Below are 27064 nucleotides of genomic sequence, written 5' to 3'. Positions count from 1 at the left end.
TGCCCAAATAATAATGGGGACTTGGGGGTGATAGCAGAAGGAGGAGGAAACAGCTCCCTTTAAAATCTAAACAAAGGCAAAATTTTAAAACCTATGTTTGCAAAATGTGTACAAAAACATTAAATGATCCAAAACATTACCAGCAACATTTTTAAGGGTAGTTATTATGCTTTTAAATTTTGTATTAAATTATGATTCATTAGCTTGTTACTCTGAAGATGACTCAGTATGCACAGAACAGATTACTGGTGCATTTAATGAGCCAGAGGAAGTAGCAGCATGAACATGGAGAGATTGTTTCACATTGTAGAGTATGAGCTATTTGATATTTCCAACACAGTACAAAAGAAAGCTTCTCTGTAGATTGCTCATGGTTCAGTTAACATCACTGAATATCTAATACCTCCAACTCAATTAATTCTCACCTGATTAAGATCAGTCTGATATTCAAACTAAATCATCTCTCCAGTCAAGTAGAAATCAATATTTCTGATTTTACTTTTAAATTACAACAACAAATAAAATACATGCATCGTCGGTATGCTAGGAGTAGCTTTCCTATTCTAGCCTTCTATGGCATGCATAACACAGCTGATTAAAGAATTATTCTAATTTGAGCAACAACATATATAAGGCAGATTAATTTGAATAGAAGGAGATAGCATGAAATAATTAAATGCATCTTATATAGGGCAAAGAGAAAATTGACATAAAATAACCTTGATTCTTTCAAGTGAACCTCTGTTATCAGATCAAATACTTTGTCTCTGCAAATATTCATTTGCTATAACATAAAAATCATATACTTTCCATTTTCCTGCTCATCACCAGCCCCCCAAAATCTGCTCCATTTCAGCTTTTTTAGCTGCAGGCATCTATCCTAGGAGAGATGATCAATACATACTAGCACACAATACAGGACTGCGGAGCAGAGAATCCCAGGAATTCAAGAATTTTAAGGAAGGGATATTCATCTTCCTGGCCAATCTTTACCACAGCACTCTTAGCTTTATCTTAAAGTACAGAGTGCAAACAGAGGATCCCCCAGCAGACCACAGCATCTCTGGCACTCCAGAATAAAATGCAGAAACCTCCCTTGCCTCATGACTGAGGTGAACATACAGCAGGAGAGGAACATCAGGAAGGCAAACAGCATAACTGTGATCTGCAGAGGAAGAATGTTTCAAAAAAACCCCTAGAAACTGCTTGCCTAAACACAATGCCTTGGGTTAAAGAAACCATCTTACCAATATCCTAGAAATAAATCTGAAGACTGCTTTAGGGGACATTGAGAGATGAGAACATAACATACTGGATCAAAGGGCCTATTTGTCCTGTACACCATCTTTCTCAGAAGGCTGTAATAGCTGCTTTAAAGAAATGTGTCAGAAAGGCTACATTATGGAAAAACATCCTCTCAAGTGAAGTTTCTTCCTAATCCCTATCAACTGTAAGTTTGGCTTATATCTTGAAGCATAAAGTTCTCACATGCCCTTCAAAACCCTTAGGGTGCCTTACATGGTGAGTCTAAATGGACAAGCATCCAAACCAAGAGGATGAAAGAGGGGAAAAACTTCCTGAAACCAGAAAGGTATATACTAGCTTGGATTCCTTGAAAATCTCTCTGCCCTGGCCCACTCAAGTCCTGCTAAACTCCCAGCTACTGCAATTGTAGTTATTTGTTTCATACCATGCGTGCTTTTTTCATTAGCAGGTTTTCAAAATCCTGCTGCAAAAATTAATTGGCCTCAAAGTATCTCTCAGCTGGATACAGAAACAGGCCAGAGCAGTAGGGAGCAATGGCACTGTACCCAGATCAAAAATGTTTGAGAGTTGGTTGGGGTTTTTTTCAGTAAATCCAGTTACTCGCTCTGTAAACTCCACCTACCTACTTAGGAACAAGAGTCTCCAAAGTTTTCATGTCCTACATCCATTGATATTACAAGGATCTAGGTTTGGTCAACTGCTTACAATGGGCTTTTAAAATCAATATAGGAAATCAATGGCCGATTTAAACATTCTGTTTCAAAAATTATTAAAATATATATTTTTATTTTTTTTTAAAAACCACAATACCACAGCAGTTCTGAAAACGGATGTAAGGCACATAGGGATCCTCCAACATCAGTTAATTCAAAACTCACTGCTTAGCTGCTGATCTTTTTCCTACAGAAATATTAGCAGGGTTTCTCTTGTTTTCAAATCCAACAACAGAATTTGTAGGGGAGAAAAAGAGGATCTTAAGAAACTACCATCAAGGAATGACAAGCACATTCATGGAAGCCATGAACCATGAAGATACAGTCCCATTCCCATGTGATGCAGAGGCTTGTGCTGGGGGAGCCTCTCTCACCAGACTCACTACCTGTGTCCTGCAGTTCAACATTTGCTACCATTCAGACTGAGAATTGTGGATGTTTCCAAGAGGCATAACCAAAAACCTCAAGCAACAGCAGAGAAGCCCTTCTGTTGTCCCAAATAACCCACACTTATCCACAGTGGACTGTTGTACCTTTTCTTTCCAATTTTATAATAAGCACCAAGAAACAGAGAATGGAACTGAAAAGCAAAGTTTAAGAAACAGAATAATTGTTTTGTTTAAGAAAAACACATAAAACAAGCTGAGGAACACAGCCAAACACAGCAATTCAAGCCAACCCAATCAGTTCAACTAACAAAACCCAGACAAATACTTAAGAGTATTAACAAAAATATGCCAGATTAAAGTAATTAAGCATTAAAAAAAAGTTCTGAAAATAACATACACATGCAATCTTAGGATACTTTAAGGAGCACTTAGTTCTGCCATTAGGACAAAGGCAGGTCAGCTCTGCTCATTCTATGTCCTGCATGTATGAGATCCAACCAAAATGTCTTCTTGGGGACAAGAGCTGGAAAGACTAAAGCAGGTTCTCAGTTTCATATGAATACTGAAATTTGACTAGGAAAAGTGTTTTCCTAAGAGTCAGAGAGTCAGAAAAGAACATATACCTTAAAATGTCAGGCAGGTTGAGACTTCCTGACTATTGCTAAATGATTAAATACTGTGAAAGACAGAATTCATTAGCAATATACGTTTAGTCACTAGAATTTCAACAGAACTTGGACTGTAACAGGAAAAGGAGCTTTGGCAGAGATGATAAAGAGAAATGTCTAGTTGTTAGTTTTGGTGCCATAGACCTGATCTGATCCTCCTTCCTGGATGCACAGAGTTGTCAGCATTTTCTGTATGCATGAGTATACCCACCTACCTACATATGCGTGTGCACACATTTTGCCCCAAACACACAGGAATCCAGTACACTGTCATATTTTTAAGCAAATTCCAGCAACCCAGCTCTGTAAGAGCTACAAGACAAGTCCTCCTGCTTCTGACTAAGCATGACAGGCAGAGCACAGCAGTACACAGGAGGGTTATGTCCTCAGAAGACACAGGAGAAATAGCAAGGGCATAACTATTATGTATAAAGCTTTACAGCAAGTACTTTGTCAGTTAAGGCAGATTTAAGTGCTCAGAGGGGACAATCTGCTGGGCTGTGCAGGAAGATTTTTCCAGAGAAGCAGACCTCCTTTTCTTCCCAGTGCAATTACAAAAATTGACCCTTTTAAGCAAAGCAAGCACATTGCTGTGAAGCATTTTATTTGGGTAAATCATGATTTGTCCACTAAAGAAACCTGCTTGAGGAATGTTCCTGTCAAGCACAAGCATCACCTTCTCTAAAAGGCTTCAGGTAATGCAAGCCCAGCAAGCACAGCCACCTGGTTAAACTGCACTGGTTTCAAACAACTGCCTTGATCTAATTTTCCTGCCACCCTGCAGTAAGTATCCCTGACATCAAGCGTTACCATACCCGGCGCTGGAAGAGGCAGAACTGGAACAAATGCAAGTTCCCCCATGGCTACTGTCTGTCACTGCCTGCTTTTATATAAACAAGCGCATCCAGCTTGAGCTGTGCAGAGCAGCCTCGCCTCTGCCGGCGCTCCCGCCTCCTTCGGGAGCTGCCGAGCCACTCGGGGACAGCTGAGAAGTTCGGATAACAGAGGATTTAAAGCAACAACACCCCTCCCTCTGTCCCACAGCGACTGACTCTTCAGCTGAACTCTAAAGGCAAAACAGATCTATTTCTCAAAAGCAGAGCTTCACGGAGCGGAAGAAGTAACAGTAATGGCCTTCTGCCACACGGTGGGGCATTTATATCTCTCCTGAGGAGGCACTTGCCCAGCTATTCCACCATGACACCAGCTCTCAGTTACACCGTGCTGTGCCAGGGACTCTTCCTTTCCTCCTGCCCCTGTTCAGTTTCATGGACTTCCAAAACTACCTATTTAACTCAGAGCTCCAATACTGAAGGTTGGTGGTAGCAGTAATAGTAGTTCTCATTCCCCTGAATGAATTATCTTCTAAAAAAAACCTGAAACTGGTTCCAGTATTCCAGCTGGAGGGTGAGATAGGGCACACAGAATACGGTCAAAATCTCTGGTCTTTTGAGTCTACAGAATGTGCCCAATATATGGAATATAAAATATTTATACAGTTATTAAAAGAGGAAGTTACTTTCCCTCACAGGTCACAGTTCATCCCCAACCACTGTTCCAACATCTCCAAAACAGTTATCATGTACTTACCCTACTTTCCAGTAAATGTCTTTTTTTCCCAAGTTTTTCCATTGGCTGGTGTGGAGGCAGGAATTCTTCACCATGGAAGAATTCCTGCTAATTGAGGTACTACTCAGTGCTAGTAAGGATGACAAAACCAAAGTGCAAATTTTCCAGGAAAAAAAAAATTCTGTTGTGTCCATATTCTGAAGTGAACAGTGAAGAGTAACTCAACCCCTGCAATTATGGCCGCTGTGTAATAAAGTACCTAAACTTACTTTTTCAAATTAAATTGCATCATTGACTATGGAGGCATTTAGAATTTCAGACTACCCTACTCATTTCATGATTTTGAAGAAATTACTTTAAACCACGAGGCAGGAAAGCACACTATCAAAACTCAGCAATATCTGGAAACTTGGTAGTAACTGTAAAATTTATCTTTCATCTTCTGTAAAATGTTTTAAATAAGGGACTGCAATAACCAGGTACATTTTTCCAGAAGAAAAGTTGTAATTTTGAGGACAATAAAATAAAATAAAATACTAGTAGAGAGGGAATTTACAAACCAGTCTTTGATAAATCTACAAAGCAAAACAAAATGCACCAGAAACTAGGTATGAAAACCCCTCAAAAGAGAGAAACTGCTTTGCAGTGTAAAGCTTAATAGGCAAATGGCATAAAAATCTGTGTGAGAACATTGGCTTTACTAGCACAAATCCAGGTGCAGTTTGGTACACTGAAGCCTCGGGGACACAGCTCTACCTTCTGAAAGTTGACTACACTGTGCTCCTCAAGCTGTATGCAGAGGGATTCAAGTTTGGCAGAAGGGAGTTGTTTAAGTGCATCTATTCTGCCTGCTCCAGTTATCTTGTTTCTGATGCAAAAACATCTTAGAGCATCAACATACAAATACAGCATAACATACAGTGTTATGAAAGAAACGGCAAAAACAATCACAGAGATGCGGTTTCCATTTTTAGAAAAACAACCAAACTTATGAATTTATTTAGCAGTTAAATATGTTAACAGTGCATCTGCTACAAAATCATTGGCAAAGGAGATACTGAAAGTTAAGACAATGGGATACATATATGTAGCTCCAGTTTAGAAGCCATTTGTCACTTCTTCCTATGGCATGAGGATACTTCCAATGAAACAGCACATGCCTATCCAAGCAAAACTACTGGTTTTGTCAATTGCTTTCTAAAGGAGGAGACTAAGATTATTCCTAACACATTCAATCACAGACCAATATCCAGGGCTCAACCTGCTGTAAGACCAGAAGTGACAGAAGACCCCTGTGCATCACTCAGTGGCAGCTGAGGACACAAGAATCTGAAGCAGCATTCAGCAGCTGGGACATGAGCAGAAACTGACTGAGGGTCCTGGTTCTGTCACTACAACCTCCTGTGACTTTTTGTCTTCTGTTTATTTAGGACTGAAAGAAAGGACCTTTCCTGGTTGAGACTTCAGTGCTATGACTGGTTGACTGTGAGTACATTCTCCACTGGTACAACGAGATTAAAAAGAACCTAATGTGCCTAAAAATCTTTCCTCCATTTTCTCAGTTTTGAACTAAATGAGTTTTACTCACTGAATGCAGATGTACACATGCCTCTATCACCACAGATTTGTCAGCATGTAAGTTTTTTCCAAAGACCTGTCTCACCTTTATTCTGAAAGAAGAAAAAAACACCCAAAAGCTAGCATATGCTGTATTAATGTAAAACCCCTAGAGGGCAACTAAGCTTCAATTTCAACCTGCATAAATATTCAGCTCCTTAACTAGTTTACAGATTATGTAAACTATTTCCTTCAACCTTGTTTTTTTTCCCCTCGTTTAAAAGAAATGAATCCTTTTCATTCTCAAATCACATTATTGCTGCCTATTTAGTGTAAGTTAATCACCACTGCCCAACCAGAGACCGAGTCCTCCACCCAACAAAGCTCAAATGTGTGCAAAAGAGAACAATAAAGAAAACACATGCAAAGGCTCCATTTAAACAAAGACAGAAAACAAGCATATGAAAGTCTGAAATCACTGTCTTTGCATTAAAGACCTTTAACAATAAGTCTTGTTTATTATTCAGCTTAGTATTAATTTATTGCATGGCATCTGTTTTCTTGTACAGCAGTCTGCTTGCAAGTCTCAAATTTATAAATCGAAGTTTACACTGTTAAGATTATTTGCCTGTTTTCATACTAAGATTTCAGCCTTATATATTTGATTTGATTTAGATTTTGGTCTTTAGCTAAAGTCCAGGACTTTAGCTGGACTAAAGTGAAAGAAAAAAAAAAAAAAGGAAAGTGATTGGAGCCTCAAAAGTAAAAAGCCTACATTCAATTACAAATGCTCTTCCCAAATTTTAAATTGGTAACCAGTGTCCAGCTGAGCCTTGTTTGCCATGAACCAGCAGGCAGCAACTGCCTTTCCCCTACTCTGATCAGATCTTGTTGGGAGCTGAAAGACACTATCCTGCCAGTCCACACCTGCACAGAACCTGCAGACACATTGATGCTTCATGTTAGAGAAGCCACTAACAAACAAATGGGATTCCCAAGATATGGAAGCAACCAGACAGACAGGGAAAAAAACAGCTCAAAGAAATCCTTAGGAAATGCTTGCAAAGTCCAAGAGTTTCTACAAGGCTTTTGCAGAAGATCAAATACCCAAACAAAAACTGATAGCACTGCCATCCTTGCTTTATGCATACCAATGCAGTGTCCCACATGCTGAACAGACACTAAGAATGACTACCAGCAGAATACACTCTACCTCTTTTCAGCCACCCAAAATTTCCATGTCCCACCCAAAGATGATTCTGAAAGTACCCTCCTGTCCTTGTTGCCTTGAGCCTTGACAAGGCAGGGGTAAGGGGATGGGGAAGAGGTAGAGAGGACTACAACTGGGATGAGATGTCTCCCATCCTACATGACTTAACCAAGAATCAAAGGAGGAGTTTGAGGAGCTGACATAAGTCTCCAAGGGTATTCCACTTATAAGGGTCTCTTCTCTGGACACTGCAGAACAGAGTGAAGTAAATTCTATCCCCCTTGAGCTTAGAAAGACTGCAGAAGGGAGAAGAGGAAGGCTAGACTCTGTTTCTTACTCAGATTCATCCCCTCTGATTGCCTGAAATGCAACAAGCTTTAGGTATTCATTCTGACTTTTTTGTCACAAGTTCAGCTTAGAGACCTGAGGACTTGACAACTACTAGTACAAAAATGTCTTTTTATAACACAGCAGAACCCTGTCATCAGTGTATCAACTTTACAATCAAATTTAAGACGGTGATTATATTACATTAGAAACAAGGAGATTCTACCTGCTTCACACAAAAGAATTACAGTCACTGTTACAATTTACTGCTTATGTGAAATGGATCTGGCTGAACTTGATACCACAACCCAAACATTGTTACCTTTAAGTACTTTTAACACATTTCCCAGAGGCAATTATTTCTCCTCTTTATTAGAGTGGCTGAATTACTTTCAGGCAAGTCAAGTCACTGCAACTCAAACATTAGGGCCACAGAGATCTGTAACATCAGGTCTGGAACAAACAGCACTGCACTGAAACCACTGAAGAAAAGAAAATCATGAGATCAGAACTGTTCATCTGGTGGGAGAAGGTAGCCAAAGCAAAAGTCCACAATTCTGTTAAATATCTTCCTTCTACAGAAGTGCAAATACTATTTTTTGGGGTAGTAATTTAATAAGTATTCTCTGCCCAACAGTGAATGTTGCTAAATGGTTTGTGCACAGTCAGTAAGTAGTATTTGCATGAATTTGACAGCAGAGTGAAGAGGACAGATTCCCCCAACAGTATTTTGGTTTAAAACTGCTGAAGTTTTATAGTTACTCAACAGATGGAGCACATCAAAATGAACATACACCAGTCTTGCTGAAGCAAAAGCATCTTTTCCACACCACTCTCACTCTCCACAAAGAACTCAAAACTTCCTCAAGCTGTCTGGAATGTATAAAATAAAATATAAAAAATCATCACACATACATACATTAATATGCTTTTTAATTTCCTTAAATTTGGAATAGTTTTCAAAAGTATGGGGACACCTCTACTACGAAGAAAAGGCTGAAGAACCATTAATACTGCTACTCAACTGTCATGAAGCATTGTTACACATAACTAATATAAAATATTTTAAACATAGGGCTTTTGATGTAAGTCATTGAAGATGCCAGAGAAGCTGTGAGCTCTTCTAGCACCCCAGTAGAGATTAGTTAATTACTAATTAAATCTTAAGTTATATAACCCCAAACACTATACCATTCTTTTGTATTCCTCTTTTCCATATTCTATGGAAAGCAAAGGTAAATTTCTGTTCATTAACTACATACATGCTAAAGCCTACATTTAATGTAAAAAAACCCTAAACCACTCAAAAAAGAAGGAAAACCACACATGCAAAGAAGCACAAGGAGGAAATCAGGACAGATCAGAAATGACAAAGATTATTTACACCAGAGAAAAAGAAAGAGTTCTTTTCACCCTTGGCCTCATGAATCATTTTGACTGGGCTGTCAGAGTCACTGCAGAAAATTATCACCCCAAAGGCAGGAAAAAAAGTAATGAGCAACAAAGTTTGAAGTTGCAGACTGTGGTCACTCTTGTTCACTGGATATAATTTTCTTCAAGCTGAAAGCACAAGTTCTCCCTCTGAACTTAAATGTAATTTTTAACATCACAGCATTAAAGATTTTTGGTGTCTTTGTTTAAAGTACTTAATACTCCTGAAAACAAGTCTGGAATCTCAGGGTTCAACACCTTCCCTAAGCCATTTCGGGGACTCTGACAGAAATAGTTGTCCAGGATGGTTACTGAGTAAGTATTTTCTTCTTCTTTTTTCCTTTTGGCTCGTTAACATAAATCAGATCATCCTCTTTCTTCCATTTGAAATCCTCCTTTTATTCAGATCACTGCCAGCAATCTGTCCAATATATGAGAACCCAAATTGCTTGATATGCAAAGAAAAATTAGTTTGGACATTAAATAAATAAAAAAAAACCAAAAAACTTAGAAAGCAAAAAGCATTTTTCAATAGTAAAATAGAACTAAACACTGAAACCGGCCATAGCAGCTTAAACATTAACCAGATTACAGGACAGACACAGGCACACTAGGTATGGCCCCAAGAGAAGAAGATGGCCCAAAATGCCTTCCCAAAGTCCTTTGCAGACTTGCAACCCTTTCATGCTTGATAAATGTGCCCTCCAAGGGCATCAGGTTTGGTAAGCATTTTACAGAAATGAAGTTCATGCTTTTGAAGGATAGTTAGACCAGTCTAGATGGCATCAAGAAGTCCTACTTTCAACTCTCTCTGTCTTTCCACATTATGCATTTTCTGTACATTTCCCACATATTAAACCATAGCATTCAGAAGGTCTTTTTGCAAAGATTAGCTGTGTCTCCCTAAAACAACTTTTTAAAAGTCTGACAGTCTACAGCCATAGGTGAGATCACATCTCAAACCACAACCCTGCAGTGCTTTATTTTCACCAACTTCACAGGCATCCGATTGCAGCAAAGAGCAAGGGACATTTCTGTCACCAGGAAACAAAGCAAGATCTGTCTCAAGCCTGGCATGCAAATGTAACAATATATTTTTGATTTTGTGCTTCAAAAAGGACTCTTTAAACATCCCTGAAATGCTGTCATCTGAAAGCTTGAAGGGCATCATTTAGTGTATATTGAAGAGGAGGGAAAAGAAGAATAAGTGGACTCTCCTTGGGAGATTCCAGATCACAGCCACAGGGAAAGAAAACTAAAAAGTGAACAACATTACAGGTGATAAAAGTAATACAAGGAAATCCAGAACACGAATATCAGAAGCCCCCCAAAAAAGGCAGTAGTGACTTAAAGAAATCTTTCTTTATACTCATTTTAGGAAAAAGGTAAGAAGGCAGATTTCTTAATACCATAATTGAAGTCCCAAATTCCCTACAACCATTTCAACTCCTTCCCAATACAATGAATAAATACTAAGAGAAGAATTTGTTCACTCCATCCAAGGGAAATTTTCATGCACAGGTGTTCTACATTTTCTTCAAAATTCCTCCTTTCTTACTCACTGTCCCATCAGCATGACTACCTTCCCTCCTTTCCATGATTCCTTTCAAATCCTTTACTAGTATTCCACTCAAATCTAGGATAGAGCAGTTAAACTGCTTTTCTTGTTCCCTAATCATAAATTTAAAGCCTCATCCATACCTCCAAAGCTCTGTACACCTCTAGCAGTCTTTGATCATCCCTTTTCCTATCCTCTGAGCAGTTCTGCAGCTCTTAATTCCTCATCCAAAACACCTCCTGCCTTCTGTTACATGATTACACTTCCTGTAGAGGCATCCATCCTGATTTGGGGCAGCAAATGTTCCAGGTGCTCTTTTCTGCAGGACTGTTACGAATAAAATTCAGAGGGATGACAATACAGCACAATGTTTTATGACCTTTCAATACTGTAGCCTTTAAGTAAAACACTCTCCAGAGCACAAATCCCCCTACTCTTTTTCTCTGCAGCACCACAGAGACAACTGCTGGAAAGCATTTACAAAAGCAACAAAACTACATTTAGGGGTGGGAAAGAGGGGGATTAGTTTTTGTTGTTGTTATTAAAAGGACCTGAAAAATAATGTACAAGAACATAGTTTTATTCAGCAACAGACAACATTGTCTCTAGCATTAAAAAATCCCACTTGTGCATTGTCAATGTTGTTACCACAGGACCCATTAAATACTACATCAAAGAATAAGTACTAGAGGGACAACTCCCTCAGTTTGAGCTAAGCAATCTTTAGAACTACTGCTCTACATGTAAGAAGAAGCTTAAAATGTTTCCATCCTAAAACAGGATAAAAATTTGAGATTTCACTGTTTTCAGAAAACAATGAAGAACACTTAGAGCAAAAAAGCATGAAGAACACTTGGAACATCACCTCTTGTTTAAAGTGTGTGTAGTTGCCAAACTATGTTTCAACTTTCTGTTCACTTATTGCCTGATAAGAACTGTGATTCCTGTCCTTTTTTTCTTTTACTGGTTCTGCAGAGTTGTAACATTCTACACAAAATATGTACAACAGGTATAGGTCTCCAACATACAGGAGATCAAAACTACAACTCTCATAATCCATTGTCTCATTAAATCAAAGTATATTAAGTAAAATCACTACTCCTATTCTGATTTCAATTTAGTATTAATTCCCATTGAGCTTCATTTCAATTTCTGAGGTTTGGATAAGCAATTATCTTTGGCAAATACACTTATCAACTCCACGTGTTTTCTAAAGAATGGACACAAGTTTTCCCCTATCACCTTATGCCAAATACAAGGTCAATATATTGTTTTTAGGCTGCATGAATGCTCACTAGTTATTGTATTTCTGAATTCACAGAAGCAACATTTTGATCAAACTAAGTTTTATTTTCCACTGCTGAACCTAATGGTACCTATACAACACATTCTGACTTCTACAGCTGAAAAATAACCTGTTTTCTGTGTGAAACTAACCCAAGGGTAATATTAATAATTCATATACAACATAAATATTTATACACAGGCAATGAGAATATAGCATGACCTCTTAGAAGTATTAAGATTTATTTACACTACTTGCTAACTGTGTAGCTGTTGAATGCAGTATCTAAGAGGGGTTTATATAGCAAAATTTCAGAGCAACAACTTCATACACTGTTAAGGACAGGCAGCTAAAGCAAGAGATACTGTGAGTCAAGAACTGCCACTGCTCTGTCCACCCACGCCACACTAACATCTCACTGTAACACTCTAACACTGCACCCAGAGGTTATTGCCACCATCAGAATGGATGCAAAAACCCCTCACAGAATCCCAGGCTTGTGCTCCCTTGCTGGTAATAAGAATGACTGACACAGAAGAATTAAAATGTGTCAAGTGGAAAAGAAAACTCTGAGATCAGCAAACACTGTGTATAACACCTGGGAAAAGACATTAGTCAGGGGCTGGAACTCACCCTTTTGTTGGGAGAACTTGACCATGTCTCCTCCACTCCTCCCCTCACATGGTTCCCTAAAGACTGATCTAAACACCATGAAATACCCCACGATCATTAGATACAGGTAAGGCTGCATTTCTCTGTTTTCACAGTTTGTACCAATCTTACCTCACCAGGACCCTAAGACACAAAACCAGCTATTCAATCTAACACTACAGAGTGTACTAGTGGAGAACTGGAAATAATTAGAGCACATAAAAGGCATATCCATCAATGTTAGCATCATTCCTGAAAAAACAAGTTTGGAGAAATTATGATAGAGAAGAGACTTTTAAACCTTTCTCATCAGTGGGCAAAGAATTTCCAAGTACAGATGTCAAATGAAGACAGCAACAATGTTTCAGCTTCAACGGGGAATTTGTCAGGGAGTAGTAATATGACCAAAGGGTGGAAACAACTGATGATTTGGATGCTTAATTTCAAGTTCAACTCTTACAACAATCCAAGAAATTATACAAGAGGACAAAAGCAGTTAGTTTTTGTCTTTCCTTATATACAATTAAGGAAAGAAAAAATCCATTCTGCAAATGTTAAAACAATCTGGAAGAATAGTTTTCCTCCTAAAACTGGATTACCAGCTGAACACCATAACACAATAATTGTATTTCACCATAAGAGCTGCAGAAGAAGCAAACCTCTGTTAAACTTTCAGCAGTTAGCTTGGTGAGTGCTCTTCTCATGGATATTACTACCATGTACTACAATAATCCAAAACCACACAGGCATCTTCTTTTTACATCAGCATTTATTAAGAACATGCAATTAATCTGGGCTATATTAATATATTTATGTTGGTCAGAGAAATCAATTTGAAATTCAGGATCTTAGCTGGAAACCAATAAAATCTCTAACTTGAGAAAAGCAAACTGAAAGACTGCACAAAACACAGATAACCTTTTGAGGTTCTCATCTATGAGCTCTGAACTACCAATATCACTTTAATATCTATACATAAAAATCTCTACCAGGTAAGAGAATCAAAATCAGAACAGGGCTTGTAAGATATGGCAACCTGGCTGAAATTGATATTCATTAAAGTACTCTTTGCATGAATAGGAGCATTTGGACTCTGTGGTCTTTATCAGAGCCCCAGCTGGTAATGGTTGAAGGTTAATGCCTTACCCCATTCTGTTCAATTTTCTGTCCTAATTAGTCCTCTAAATCTATAGCTGTGAGCACCAAGTGTCTGTGCTCAAAAGAAACTAATTAATGCTAGCAAATTAGATCAAGTCCAAAGATCCAACAGCCAAACTCTTAAATGCTCCTTGTTAATAGGAAGTGTAGCTGTCAATAACTGCTGTTGGTGGCTATAATGAGGCCTCTTTCTTTCACTGAAAGTGATTTCATTTCTCTTTGTCCCTGTAAAAGCTGTTCCTTTCCCTAATAAATAAAAAAATAAAAAATAAAAAACCCCACACAACTAAGTTGCAGTGGTAACGCTAGCAGCAGTCTGACCCATTTCTTGTCATCAGCTGGGTTGAAATGACATGGACAGGGGGAAGAACAAAAATAATCAAACCAGGCAAGTTCCCTCCCCGAACATTTTCTTCAAAGTGCTCAAAACTACTTGGACCACTGAAATTTCTATCTTCAAGCAAGACAATATGCCTTCATATTTCTTTTCTATAAACTAGCTTAGGGTAGTTCATGCTGTTATCATTCACTCAAGGAAACAAACAAACACACACAAATCTAGAAACTCATGTCTTTAAATTCTAATTTACATATAGCTGTTCTCTCAGTTTGATGGAGCAAAGCTCAATATACCATAATCCCTCAAGAGATTGTACTAATTCACATAGTTAAATGTGATGAGAGTAAATTTTCATTGGAAATATATAGCACTGAATAGTTTTTCCAAAATAAAAGCTATTGTGTGCAAATAAGAGCATCGTATAAAAATTCAGCATCTTACTCTCAAGGAATGCAAGCCACAAAAAAGTTCATAGCAATTTACTATTAGTACTAAATATAACTGCAAACTACCAAAACATCTAAAATAATTTAAATAACTGACTACTGCACAACATGTAAAACATAAGGTAATATTAATAGCTTCATATAAGGTCATGTGGTCACACAATATGACTATAATATACTTCAATATTCAGATAATAAATATAGCAACAGAGGACAACAGCTTTCCTCCATTCTGCACCTGCAGTTTTGTTGCTGAATTGAAACTATGTTCTCAAATTATACTAACCTTCCTCTCACAAAAAAATGGAGTTGCAGAGAATAATGCAGCTTTTTTTTTTTCATCCTCCTAAGAGAAGGCTATTGTGGTCATAAAAAATCTGTGATTCTTCCACTGTAACTCTCAGGCTTTCCACCAAACTCTGAATAATATAGACATAAGCGCATGTAAGCAATTTCTGATCACAGCAGCTCAATTTAAAAAAAGGTACCGGCAGCTGTCATGTTAACTCATTGATTTTTATCAGTCACTTGATCTTTTTGCTTTGGTCAATTAGAAGATCACTGTGTTCCCACATATTCCTAGGAGATGTGAACTTGAAAAAAAATTGTAAGGACTATATTTTCACAATGATGCAAAGTAGATGAGCAAAGCTCAGCTGTAAATGGTGATTTTAGTTTTAATTTGCTATAAGACAAGAACAGTCATCAAAATTTTTAAGCAGAGCTGTCATGTAATTTCCCTCTACTATCAGTGTTAGCATTTTCTGATGTCAGAACTGTAGGTACCACCAGGTTAATCCTCCCTCAGCATTCAACAAGGGTTGGCAACAATTAACAGAACTCAGTCTGCAATACCAGAGAAAGTAAGAAACATCAAGCAAAATTTGCTAAGGATTTAACACATTTCATTATCTGAATTTCTGATAGGAAAGTATATATAAAAAGAATGTGATTTTAAAGAAGGAGTATCTAAAGGTGTGCTTGGGCATTTAAATGTACAGCACCACATGTAGTTCAATCAGAAATTTCTTTGGATTTCTGGACCTTGCTATGTCAGGTGTAAGGGTCACGGTCTGGAGCAGGTGGCCCCTAGGGTGACAGAGATAATGTCAGTGACAGGACTGTTGAGTAACTGCACATTATCAAAACTCCTGATGACACTGGTCATGCCCAACTGTAGAGAAGCCTGCAGTAGTGTTGCATCCCATCATCTTCACTAAGTATCAACACTAGCCCTGAGGAGGAGAGGGCTAATGGGAAATCTGGAGAATGGGAGGAGGATGGTTGCTCGGAAATGTCCTTTTCCAGCCACACTTTCCAAACCATTTTTAAAGCCCTGCCAAGTATTATGAGATTTTTTCTGCAATGTAACTCCAGTTGCTTTAATTACACAGCTCCTCCAGACAACAGAACCAACACAACAGTGTTCTTCAGTGAAGGTCCTCAACTCAGTACAAGGAGAAATATCTTCCTTGTGTCTCCCTCGTAAAAATTTTTAAATAGATCAATAATTTTTTTTTTAAGGACAATACAACCTGTCATCTTGATCAAATGGACGTCTCCCAAAATATGCTTAAAATAAGAAATGGCTACCTCTACTTCACCATCTTTCTAATGGCAGAACCAGGCTGAACTATCTGTCCCTGCAGTGACCCTGAAAATACTGTAGGTCTATTTCCTATTGAATCCTTCAATCATACAAAGGAGTCTCAGTTACAGAAGATGTTTGCAGGTCCTCTTCATGACCCTAAGAGCCCAAATCCAGATGATGTGACAGTAACAGACAACAAAATTCAGAGGAAAGACGTTCAGAACTTAAACCCCTTGTCACTGGAGCAAGTTGCTCTTTTCCCAGGAAAAAAAAAGTTGCGACGTTTTGGAAGGTGGGCAGAAATGCTTTACAATACAACCAATACATGAAACATCTACAATAAATATAATATAGAATTAATTTCATTAATGACTCTGTGACCCAGTAATTTCTTTTTGGGATCTCAATTCAACACTTCTTCAGAGTCTAAACTTTCAACATCTCAAAGTCAGTCAGTCGTTTCTATTTTCCAAGCCAAGTAACCCAAAATTAAATCAAATTAAGCTGACAGCTCAAGTTTCTGTATTTCTGTTACTAAAAAAAAAAAAAAAAAAACTATCAAATTCAGTTTCAGAATCTGTAACTTTGAACAGCAGAGTAAGTGCTCTCAAGAAATTAGACAAACTTCTCTTTAGAAATGATTAAGAAACAACTACAGCTCTTGCAAATTTTTCCATGACTGTCCCAAGTTTTAGAGCATGGAGGTCTCCCTAATTTTAGGGCACGGACTCATGGAAAGCAAAGCAGAGCTTGGTGAAACTACAGAACTTCTGATGTGCTAAAGGTCACCATTCTGATGAAAAACGCCAACTCCATGTTCCTGAAATTTGCTACGAATTTGCTTTGAAGAAGCTTACTCACATTTAGATTTTATAACTAGAAATTAAAGCAAAACAGGAAAACAGCTCGCTTAAGAAATTATTTCATAAAAGCAGTAAATGAGGCAAAAGCTAACAAATGATCCTTTTAGTTACTTAGGTTTGAAATGCAAGGACATGCTGATACAGAAATATATCATTTAATATTGTTTCAGGCAGACTCATGCTATAGTTTGTAAAAATACAGTGAAACATTCCTTTATGACAATGTTTTTGGGGTTTTTTGTTTGCTCGTTTTTTGACACTTTTGCCCACAATTTCACATACACACATACAATGCATGGATATGAACACAATAAAGCATATTTACATAACGGTCACAGAAAACTGACTAGTATTTCCCAGAAAGCATGTTAACAGAAGTACTACCCAAGCTGACAAAACTACTAATATATCCATTTTCACTGAAAAAAGTGCTCGAAAATCCTAAATCACACAAAAATCTTTCTGAAACTGAGAGCTACAAAATTCTTAAGAAACATACAGAACACACAAGAACTTATACTCGAACAATCTGAAAAAAAAAGTTGTAAGCAAATTTCAATTATCTAAGTAAAATGGTATATGACCAGAGTGGACATACTTTCCATGGTTATTTTTTCCCTAAGGCATTTTGGTAGGCTAACAACCACACACAGCAATGAGCCAGCCTTTTAACTGTGTGCTAGGATCACTTCTTAAGTTAACAAGAGCCTTTTATTTTTTTTATTTATTTCTGTAACCCTTGGGGTTTCTTTTCCCTGGACAGCTCTGGAACACGTGCTGGACAGGCTGTCATTACTTGCATTATTAGCTCTGATAAGCACACAGCTCTAGGTGGTATAGCTGCAGGCTAAGGTACCGGGCTGGCTACAGATGGACCCTGTGCTCATGCAGAGCACTATTGAATGTACAGGGCTCCCCATAGGGACACATGTGAACCCAGCCTGATCAAGCCAATTGTAAGGGCCCACACTTGTGGAATAGCCTCATTTCCTACAGTACTGATGCATTTATCACAATTTCCTAAAGACAAAAAGAAACAGAGGTCTACTAATAGGAGTTTCTGAAACATGGACTTAACATAAAGCAGAAAAATCCTACATTGAGAGCAAGTTAAATGAGTAACTCTGCCCTCAGTGTAAACAACTCCATTTCATGCATGTGTGTACACTCCACAGCACACAAACCAAGCCACAAGAGCTTTGATTACTTAATTACACAGCTTATGTTCATAGCTTATAATTGTTTACAGCATAAAAAGCATAGCCTCTTTACTCTGATTAACACCTATCCCTGTGTACTAACAAGACAAATTTATTCCAGGAATAATCTCACAATGGATTTATGAGATGGTAAATCTACTGATCACAAAACTGTTTAAGCTTCATCTCCCATGGTTTGGTCTCTCCCCTCCACCCAGATGAAAAGGTGTACAACAAAATAACTGAAGCTCTGCTACCACCTTTTTATTTTAATAGAGGTATTAATGTGGGGTTTTGCTCACCTATTTGACAAAAAAATTTGTTTCAGAAATACTCAGTTTCTACTTCTAACTTTCACACAATTTGATCAAAGTTAGTGACAGGTGACAGAAGAATTATGGGGAGATGGATGCATCCACAAACCTTATTTTCCTAAAGATACAAAACTAAACTCTACACAGGAGAAAGAAGGAAGAAATTACAAATTTGCTTAACTAACAGAAAAACTATAACATTTGGCTTTAAAATTTAGGTAGGAAAAAAGATGGAGAAGCTGCGAGGTAATGGTTCACAGCTCAAGAACCTCCAATATTGGCTGCTGCCACAGAAAATGAAGATGCTGAAACCAAACTCCTCATATTGCACAAAGTTCAGAGGAGAAAAATACATTCACACTGTGCCTTTGGTTAACCTCAAACAATATTATACAAATAGCAAGCTCTCAAAATACTTTTAACCAACATCTTTCAAACGATCCACACCACTGTAATTGCTTTTCATCTTCATTTTTTTTCCCCAACAGGTATAGAATTCAAAGTAAAAATGATTCAACTATTGTTCAAATTTTAGAAAAAGGTCTGTTAAGTCCTTCTGGCAGCGCAGAAGGCACCTATTACATGATGCCACTTTTCTTTGACAGATATTATGGTAACACTACTTTTTAAAATTTTTTGGAGAACCTCTAAAAGCAGATGCTTAAAAATACACTGGTCCACTTTACCTAGACTTGACTCTAGTCATAGAGTGCCCTAGTGATAAAACTCCAGAAACTTCCTTTGAAGTTTCTTAAATAATAGCAAAACACAAAAAGCCACATGCCACTAGGGAAATAACTGTTCTTCCTGTCATGGTAAAACTTGCTGAAATAATTCAGGGAAAATAATATGGCAACAAACTAAAATGCACTCCTTTGTCACTAAATACTGTTGGAAGATGCACAGAAGACACTGCTAAAGATTTGAAGAAACAAGTGTTAAAACAAGTTACATAGTGTGGGAGGTTTGCTATACAGTTGAGTTTGAAAGTAGAGAAGTTTTTAACTTCTCACACCTTGTGGTATTTGCAATTCAACAATCAAATGCACAAAAATATACATTTTTTTTTGTGAGCCACTAAAGGAAAGATGTACTAGAGAAGATGTATTCTCAACAGTAAGTGGCATCTTGAATAAAAAACAATGTATTATGGAAAAGCTGTGCAAAAGTAGCTACTGATGGAGTGGCTGCTTTGACTGGAATAAGAAAGGAATTGCAGACTAAGGCTACAGAGAGAGCACTGCCTGTGAAACTCCTTCACTGCCTCACTCAGAGGTAAGCTATTGCAGCAAAGTAGTTGGAGCCAGGAGTGCACAGTGTGCTGCAGGACAGCATCAGTGTTATAACCTGACAAAAACGAGCCCTTTAAATGTTGGCATCTTTACCAGACTTTGTAATGAGATGGGGAGGGGCCACAAAAATCCCTGGCAGCACAGAGAGGTTTGCTCTCCGGATAATTTGTGGCAAAGTGCTTCAAGAGTTGTCTTTTGTAAAAAAAATGTGTCAGGTTTGACAAGTGCTCCAAATCCACTGACCTTTTTGGTGATGACAAGTGGCTGTGAGCAGTTTGCTACCTAGCAGGAATTTCCAAAAACTAAACACTCAATGTGTCCCTTTAAGGTGAAGGTGTCATTTTAATAATGACTAAGAAAGTAACTCCTTTGCAAAAGAAACTTGCATTTTGAAAACAGGTATTTGGATATGTTCATCTAATTATGTAATTTTTGGCTTGGTTTTGTAGGTGAACAAAAAACATGTGTCACCTACAGAAACCTCCTATATCTGTGCACTTTAAAAGGATGTCAACCTTTCTACCTGTTAAAAACCTTTCTAACCTGTTAAAAATCTTCCCAAGGAGAGTTTTAGGGGGTTGAAAACACTGACACGCGTTAGTTTGGAAGAAAAACTGATTGACATCAGGGGAGAAGATAATTTATTAGCCTAATTTCAAGCAAACCATTTGCAAAACTTGTGGATAGGACTGAAAAATGAGTATAGGTAAGTAAAATTACCTCTGTAATTTTACACCTCTGTAAGGTATCTTTTCTAGGCACCTATCAAGATCAAGTATTGAAATACACCGAATTTAGAACCAGGTATTCAAATTCCTATATTACAGTGTTAAAGATTTTAAAAACTAAGATGCATGTTCAGTCATATAGATCTCAATAAAAAGTACTGTTATTAGCAGTAATCTTTTTAGATTGATAAATATTTAAAATATTTTAAAGTACTGTTTATTTCACCTTTATCTCATCCTTTTCAAACTTCTATTTTTATGTTTTATAATGTATATAACATACAGTACAGCGATACATTTACATAATTTATAAATTAATATACCCATATTGGGATTGTGCAGTCAGAAAATTTTTACTGCTGGAGTGCATGAACAAAAGAAGTTTAAAGAGCTCAGATCTGGATGATCGAATGCAAATGCTCTCCACTGAAAGCTGACACTTGTACAGAATAATTCAGTGGCTTTTCATCCATCTTTACATCCCTCTTATAGCAGCATTCTTGGTTTACCTGTGTGTAAGCAGCCCTCAGCAGAGGGGGTGACACCACTTTAAAGAGTTATTGAAGAGTTATTAATTTAAAGAGTCCAGTGCTCTTCACAAGAAAATGAAAGCAGAAGTGCACTGCATCACTCTATTTCAACATCTGTCTAGTAACGTGTGTGTTTATGTGCATGGATCATTTCAATGCTGGGGCAAGGAAAGGATGCAGTAAGTTGGGAATATTTAAACAAATTTGTTATAATGAGAGAAGCCTTAACTGAAGGTTTGCATGAGGCAGGTTAATTTATTTAATATTAAATATTCATACAGAAACACAATAACTCTTGTGTTCTCACCAGACTGAGACACAATAACTCTTCACATCTCACCAGACTGAGATGTGAAAAAAATTTGTATTAATCATACTAAATTCGACAGCCCCTGAGAGTAAAAAATTTTGGAAAATAGTCCAAAATTTTTTACTAAGCAGCCAAAGCCAACACAGCAGATTTATATGCTTCAATACTGGTTTCACAGCGAGCTGACAAAGATGGAGATCACACATATTAATTCTCTGACTACATGATTTCAAAAACAAGGATTATATTCAAGGCACAAAGTGAGTACATCTGATCTCCTAATGAATATTTGACTCTTACCTTGCACCTTATCTGAACACAGCTCCTTGGCTCGATCCCTCATTATTTGTGGAATCAAAACATCTTTTTCTACATGTCTCAGCTTAGAATTTTCTGCAAGAGTGAAAAAAAAAAGATAATTTTGAAAAAAAAATTGTTATCCATACATCAGAAAGAGTCAATCTAAAGAAATAACACAACATTGTTTATGTAACATACAGGAGTATACTAAAACTGTCACGAACAGCAGCAGAAAGTACCATGAAAAGACTACATAGACCAAAAGGATGGAAAGTCCAAAATTTGCTCAGATACAAATATGAGCATTATCCTGAATATTTCTACTCTGTTTAATATGCACTGTGAACCAAAAATAAAGGAGCAAATTCTGGCAGCACATTTGTATTTCTGCCTTATTGAATAAAAAAATCTGTATACAGACAGCACAGCAATTAAATATTTTTATTTCTTTTTATTATACTAATATTTTTTTATGCCCACGATCTGTATGCACTCTTTCATTCACTAACATAAAGCTGACAAAAACAGCACACACTAGAGCACAAGCTAGAATTTGTGTGGCTATGTGGAAGACTCTGGTTCTTCAGAAGAAAATGAAGTCTCTTCAGTGGAGGATCTAGGAGATTTTTCATTCAGAAATCCAACTCAAAAAGAGAAGTGCTGCTGCCTGATTTCTATACCCAAAAGTAAAGTTGTAGTTCGCTTTCAGCGTCTCCAGAATTCTCTTGAGTACAGCTAGTGATTTAGAATAAACAACACAGACCACTAAAAAAATACTGCTTTTCCAAATCCACTTTCTTCAAAACAAAGGGATGAGAATTCATCAAGAACAGTTTTTTATTTCTCAGTTTCTGAGTTTAAAACCCTTTAGAAGACACTGGATAGTCCAATGCACTTATACCAAATACATGGTTTTCATCTTGAAACACACTTTTTATTCATCTTTTGAAGCTGATAACACATTTCAAAATAGCATCGCTTGGGATGCTCACACTATGGAAATTCTACTGTCAGAGTTATTTTTGGTGACAATCATTTCAATTTAAAATTACTCATTAAAAAGGAGATGAAATGAAGAAAAAGTGAAAGTGCAATGTACTGAAACTAAGGAAAGAAGCAGGTTTTAAGTTACCATCAACTTTCAAACACTATTTTTCAGAGCATTTTTTGTTACCTCTCTACAAAAAACAACTGAAACCAACATCTGTCATTCTTAGGTCATCATCTTTTAAAGTTTACTAATGCTAAGACATTACACTATAAGACTACACAGTACTGTATGTGATATTACTAGTGGAATCTAGCAACAACAGAGGATTACAACGAGCAATATACACTAAAGACATTTCTCCTCAAAAATACCCTTCTTAGCATTTCTACATCAGGAAAAAACCCCTTTATTCTGTACATACAACAGAAACACTAAAAGCAAATAGCTCAGACTTAGATTTGCTTCCATGCACTGATTTTCATATTAAAATACTACAAATATCAGATTTCTACAAATATATTATTTTACAGATAAAATGTTGCAAATATCCTTCATTTTAACTTTCTGCAGAGCATCAGTGTACCAAACACTTGGTACAGTACATAGGCTAGAGACAAGACAAAGCTGTCAGAAAACTTCCAAGCATGTTTTGAAAACAGGACAAATCAGTTCAGTGGAATGACACGGCAGGAACTGGCACCACCACTCTACGTGCCCCCACTCACTCCAGTCAAAGCAAGCTGGCACTGCAGCCCTCCTGCCCTCTCCCCATCCCTATGATCTCTTTTCCCTCTGCCCACACAGTCAGGCTCAGCAGCCCTTTGGTGAATGAAAGGGGAAGTTAATTTCCTTTAAATTAATTTCCTGTTAGGTTATTTTTTAACTAGGTGAATTCCCTGATCCTGTTCACTGTATAACTCCAAAGCCATCCATAAGAGGCAATTCAGTGAGGTGAGGACAAGAAGAAAGACTGAAGTATCATGAGTACTACTGGCTCAGATTACAGCCTTAATTTCTGCTTCCCACACTTTTTCTAAACTCAACTTGGCTATACAGGTGCTTGGAGTACACAAATACAAATGCAGATAGAGTGAATTAAGTGGGTTGCCTGCTGTCACCAAAAGGGAAGTTTTACCAGTGCCACATTGCCCTCACTCGCCCCCATTAAATCACCATTTTTAAGCACCTAACCTCGCAGTGAGTAAGTCAAAAAAGCTAACTCAAATACATGTAAAAAGGTGCTTCTCAGCTGATTCACACTTTGGAGTAATTAAATCCACTTATCTTCTTCCCATAATTAGCATCATAGAATAACCTGAGGTGGAAGGGACCCACAAGAATCACCAAGCCCAACCCTTGGCTCTGCACAGGTTTAACTTTTATACCACAGCATACATGGAAATGTAGCAGAGAGGAGAGAAGTCTTCAGGGCCTGGGAAGAGCTGCTGGGTTTCCCCTGCTGACAAAGCTGGATAGAAGCATCCACAATTTTCACAAATGCCAAAGCACAGGCCTCCAGTGCAAGGATCAGCTATCCCTCTACTGACAGAGGGGAGAAGAGGGTAGGAATGCAACTAAAGGAAACAGGACACAGGGCCATCTGAGGAAAAACAAGCAAGGAAGCAAGCAAGCAAAGAAAAAGAAAACCAAAAAGAGAAGACTTCCCTGATAGCCCAGAACAGTCCAAAAAGATTGTTGGGTTTTCTCTTAGGTTAAACACCCAATCTTCTGTTTGATTATTCAAAAGAAAGAGGCGTAAGACTGATAGCAAGGAGTAGCTCTACTGGTGTTCACACCAGCACAACCAGAACCATGACAGAACTGTGCTCCAGGCAAATTCCTTCTTCTTAGTCCCATGTTGTCAAGTCTACAAATGCTGAAAATGCAGGAAGGAGAGGGCACATCAGGACACTGGGCAGCATCCAGTAGGCAGAATGAGAAGAGAGCTACAGCAGTAATTCAAAAGTAATTATACAACAGTATAAAGGAAACTACAGTAAACATTATTTATAAACTCATCTACAGCTTTTAGAACCATCTCTGTTGTGAAGTATCAGTTTCAATGGGTTCTTTTAATTTTAAAAAATATTTGTATTTACAGGATTTTGCTTTTGTATTTTTAATTAGAAAATATTTAGTACTTAACAGTGCACAGTAAAAATGATGGCGTTAAACCTAGCCTAAGTGACTGTATGAAAAGTCCAAAGAACTTTAATTATCTTGTAATGTCTAAGTTTCAGGCTCTGGCTACAACTACCTCTCCAAATAACCCAAATGCAGATGTTCAGTTTAAGCAGTACTATATTTACTTGTGAGTTTCTACTTGGACATCTTAAATATTCTTCCTCGATTCTCAACTATCCATTGCTTTACAATTACAGTGATTTTCCTTCAACAATCTTAAAACACTTTACTGAAGTCAGTATCCCTAGGATTTACACAAAATATTTAAGAAAAATAAGGTGGAAATATTAAAAATAGCAGATACCAGATAAAGCAAATGTGTTCACAAGCAAAGTACCTGCACTTCTGATACTGATGTACAAGCATTTCAAGATCACCATCAATTCAAGCTATTCACCTCTGCAGTAACATATATGCCAACAACTTTCACAGGGAAAAAGAACCCAAAAAACTCAGAAGCAAGACTTCATAAAAAAATAGGCCACAATCATGATGTAAAACTATCAACCCCCTTTGCCTTTTTTCAATTATATTACAGTTTCCAGAATAAGAGCTTTTTTCCCCTTTTTAAAGTTCAGTATTCTGCACTAAGAAAGCTACTTCTTACTCTAATACCAGACACCTGTGAACTAGTCCCTACAGAAGAACCTGCATTTCAACAGTCTTACTCCTGTTTTATTTCATCATGAAAATATTATTTCCAGACAAGTAAGAAATATATTTTCCTACAGTTTGCCTTCTGCATTTGAAAGTTGATACTTTTGGTATCACTCACATCCTCCACACACTTTTCCTGGTCTTCTGGGTAGGCTGTTTGAAGAGATCACGGCCTTTGGCCACAAAGTGAACCATCACATCACCCCAGACAAATGCTAGCAGCAGCTTTTTCTTCTCCCTCTGCCAACCCAAACTTGGGCATTTTTGTTAGATCAATTTAATACTCTGATAGTTTACCCTTACCTTCTGATGAAATTTCCAAGTACCATCAAATATTACAAGGGACAGATGGATGAACACAGCTAATCAAGTAAAGGTTACAAAACACAGACTAAATACTACTAATGCTAAAAATAAGTATTTTGTAAAAATATACACAAAAGTTAGCCAGAATTAAAACCAAAGGCAGGCTTCCAGCTAAGTCACTAGCTCCTAGAAAATGTAAGTCTACAGACAAGGAATCTGTGTGATAGAACTACTGAATGTTTCCTAAAGACTGATCAGCAGATTCCAGAATGCTCCTCTTGGGGACAAAGAACAGAAGAGAAGATAAAGAACAGTTAAAGAAGTTACAACTTTGCCTAAAAAAAAAAGACAAGGAGAGAAAGCTACAGAAAAGGGAATACTTTTGTGAAAGAGAAATTGTTTTCCATAAAACCTCAGCCCAGTGTAAAGAATTAAAGAGAGAGATTACTTAACTAGGGGATATCCTTATTCACTAAATCACTAAGAAACATTTATGGAATCTGTGGGGTTTGGCAAATCTCAGTGTTCATGGTTCTCATTGAATACAATATGTAGGGGTTAAGATTACAGTTGCAATAACAGCCTTCTGTGGTTGATCAAAAACCTTCAGCTGCAAAAGCTCTTTATTGCCATGGAAGGCCAGGGACCACAGCTGGTCATTTTAATAGTTTTTGCTATTTTTCTAAAAATGACCAAACCCCAAGAAACTAATATACATAAAGAGGAATAAGAACATCCCAACCACTAGAACACACCAAATTCACTCTGTACGGAAGCTGGCAAAACAGATGACAAATACTCTGCTGACTTTCTAGTCTCTGACCAAAGGAGCCAGGATGGCCTTGAGAACACCTCAAGCACGGTGTAGAGCTGTGCTGCAGGCAGCAGACCTTTAAAGGTGAGAGGAGAATGAAATACAAAGCTGCTTTACAGTCCTAACAACAAAAGGGACTCTAGCAGCTTCTATATTAATTAGAACACTATTACAAGAAGAGGATATCAAGACAAAAGCTTTCTTAGAAGAGTGTCCTGTGAGAAGTCATGTAATCTCCCCACTCCATTCAACACAGCTAGTAACTGATTTGCTCACCCTTTACTCATCCTGCTGGTAGTTAACATCTCTGCTCTCACCTCTTTCACGACTTCTTGTAGCAGGGACACAGATTACTCAGAAAAGTTGAAATCTACTCTACCCAGCTACTTAAAGAACCTCACACTTTCTCCATCCAAA

General features: G+C 37.6%; 1 protein-coding gene across 1 annotated transcript in view; it reads right to left on the bottom strand.

The window, feature by feature from the left end:
- CMC1 (C-X9-C motif containing 1) overlaps positions 1-27064 on the bottom strand; it is a 42219-nt gene that overhangs the window by 7839 nt on the left and 7316 nt on the right. Inside the window, exon 2 of the mRNA XM_063155011.1 lies at positions 21696-21788. Coding sequence (XP_063011081.1) covers positions 21696-21788 — 93 coding nt within the window. The remainder of the gene's footprint in view (positions 1-21695; positions 21789-27064) is intronic.

This window comes from Melospiza melodia, chromosome 1, assembly GCF_035770615.1.
Source record: "Melospiza melodia melodia isolate bMelMel2 chromosome 1, bMelMel2.pri, whole genome shotgun sequence".
NCBI classification, from domain to species: Eukaryota; Metazoa; Chordata; class Aves; order Passeriformes; family Passerellidae; genus Melospiza; species Melospiza melodia.
The sequence above is the reverse complement of the archived record's forward strand: the minus strand, read 5'-3'. Positions and strand labels throughout refer to the sequence as shown.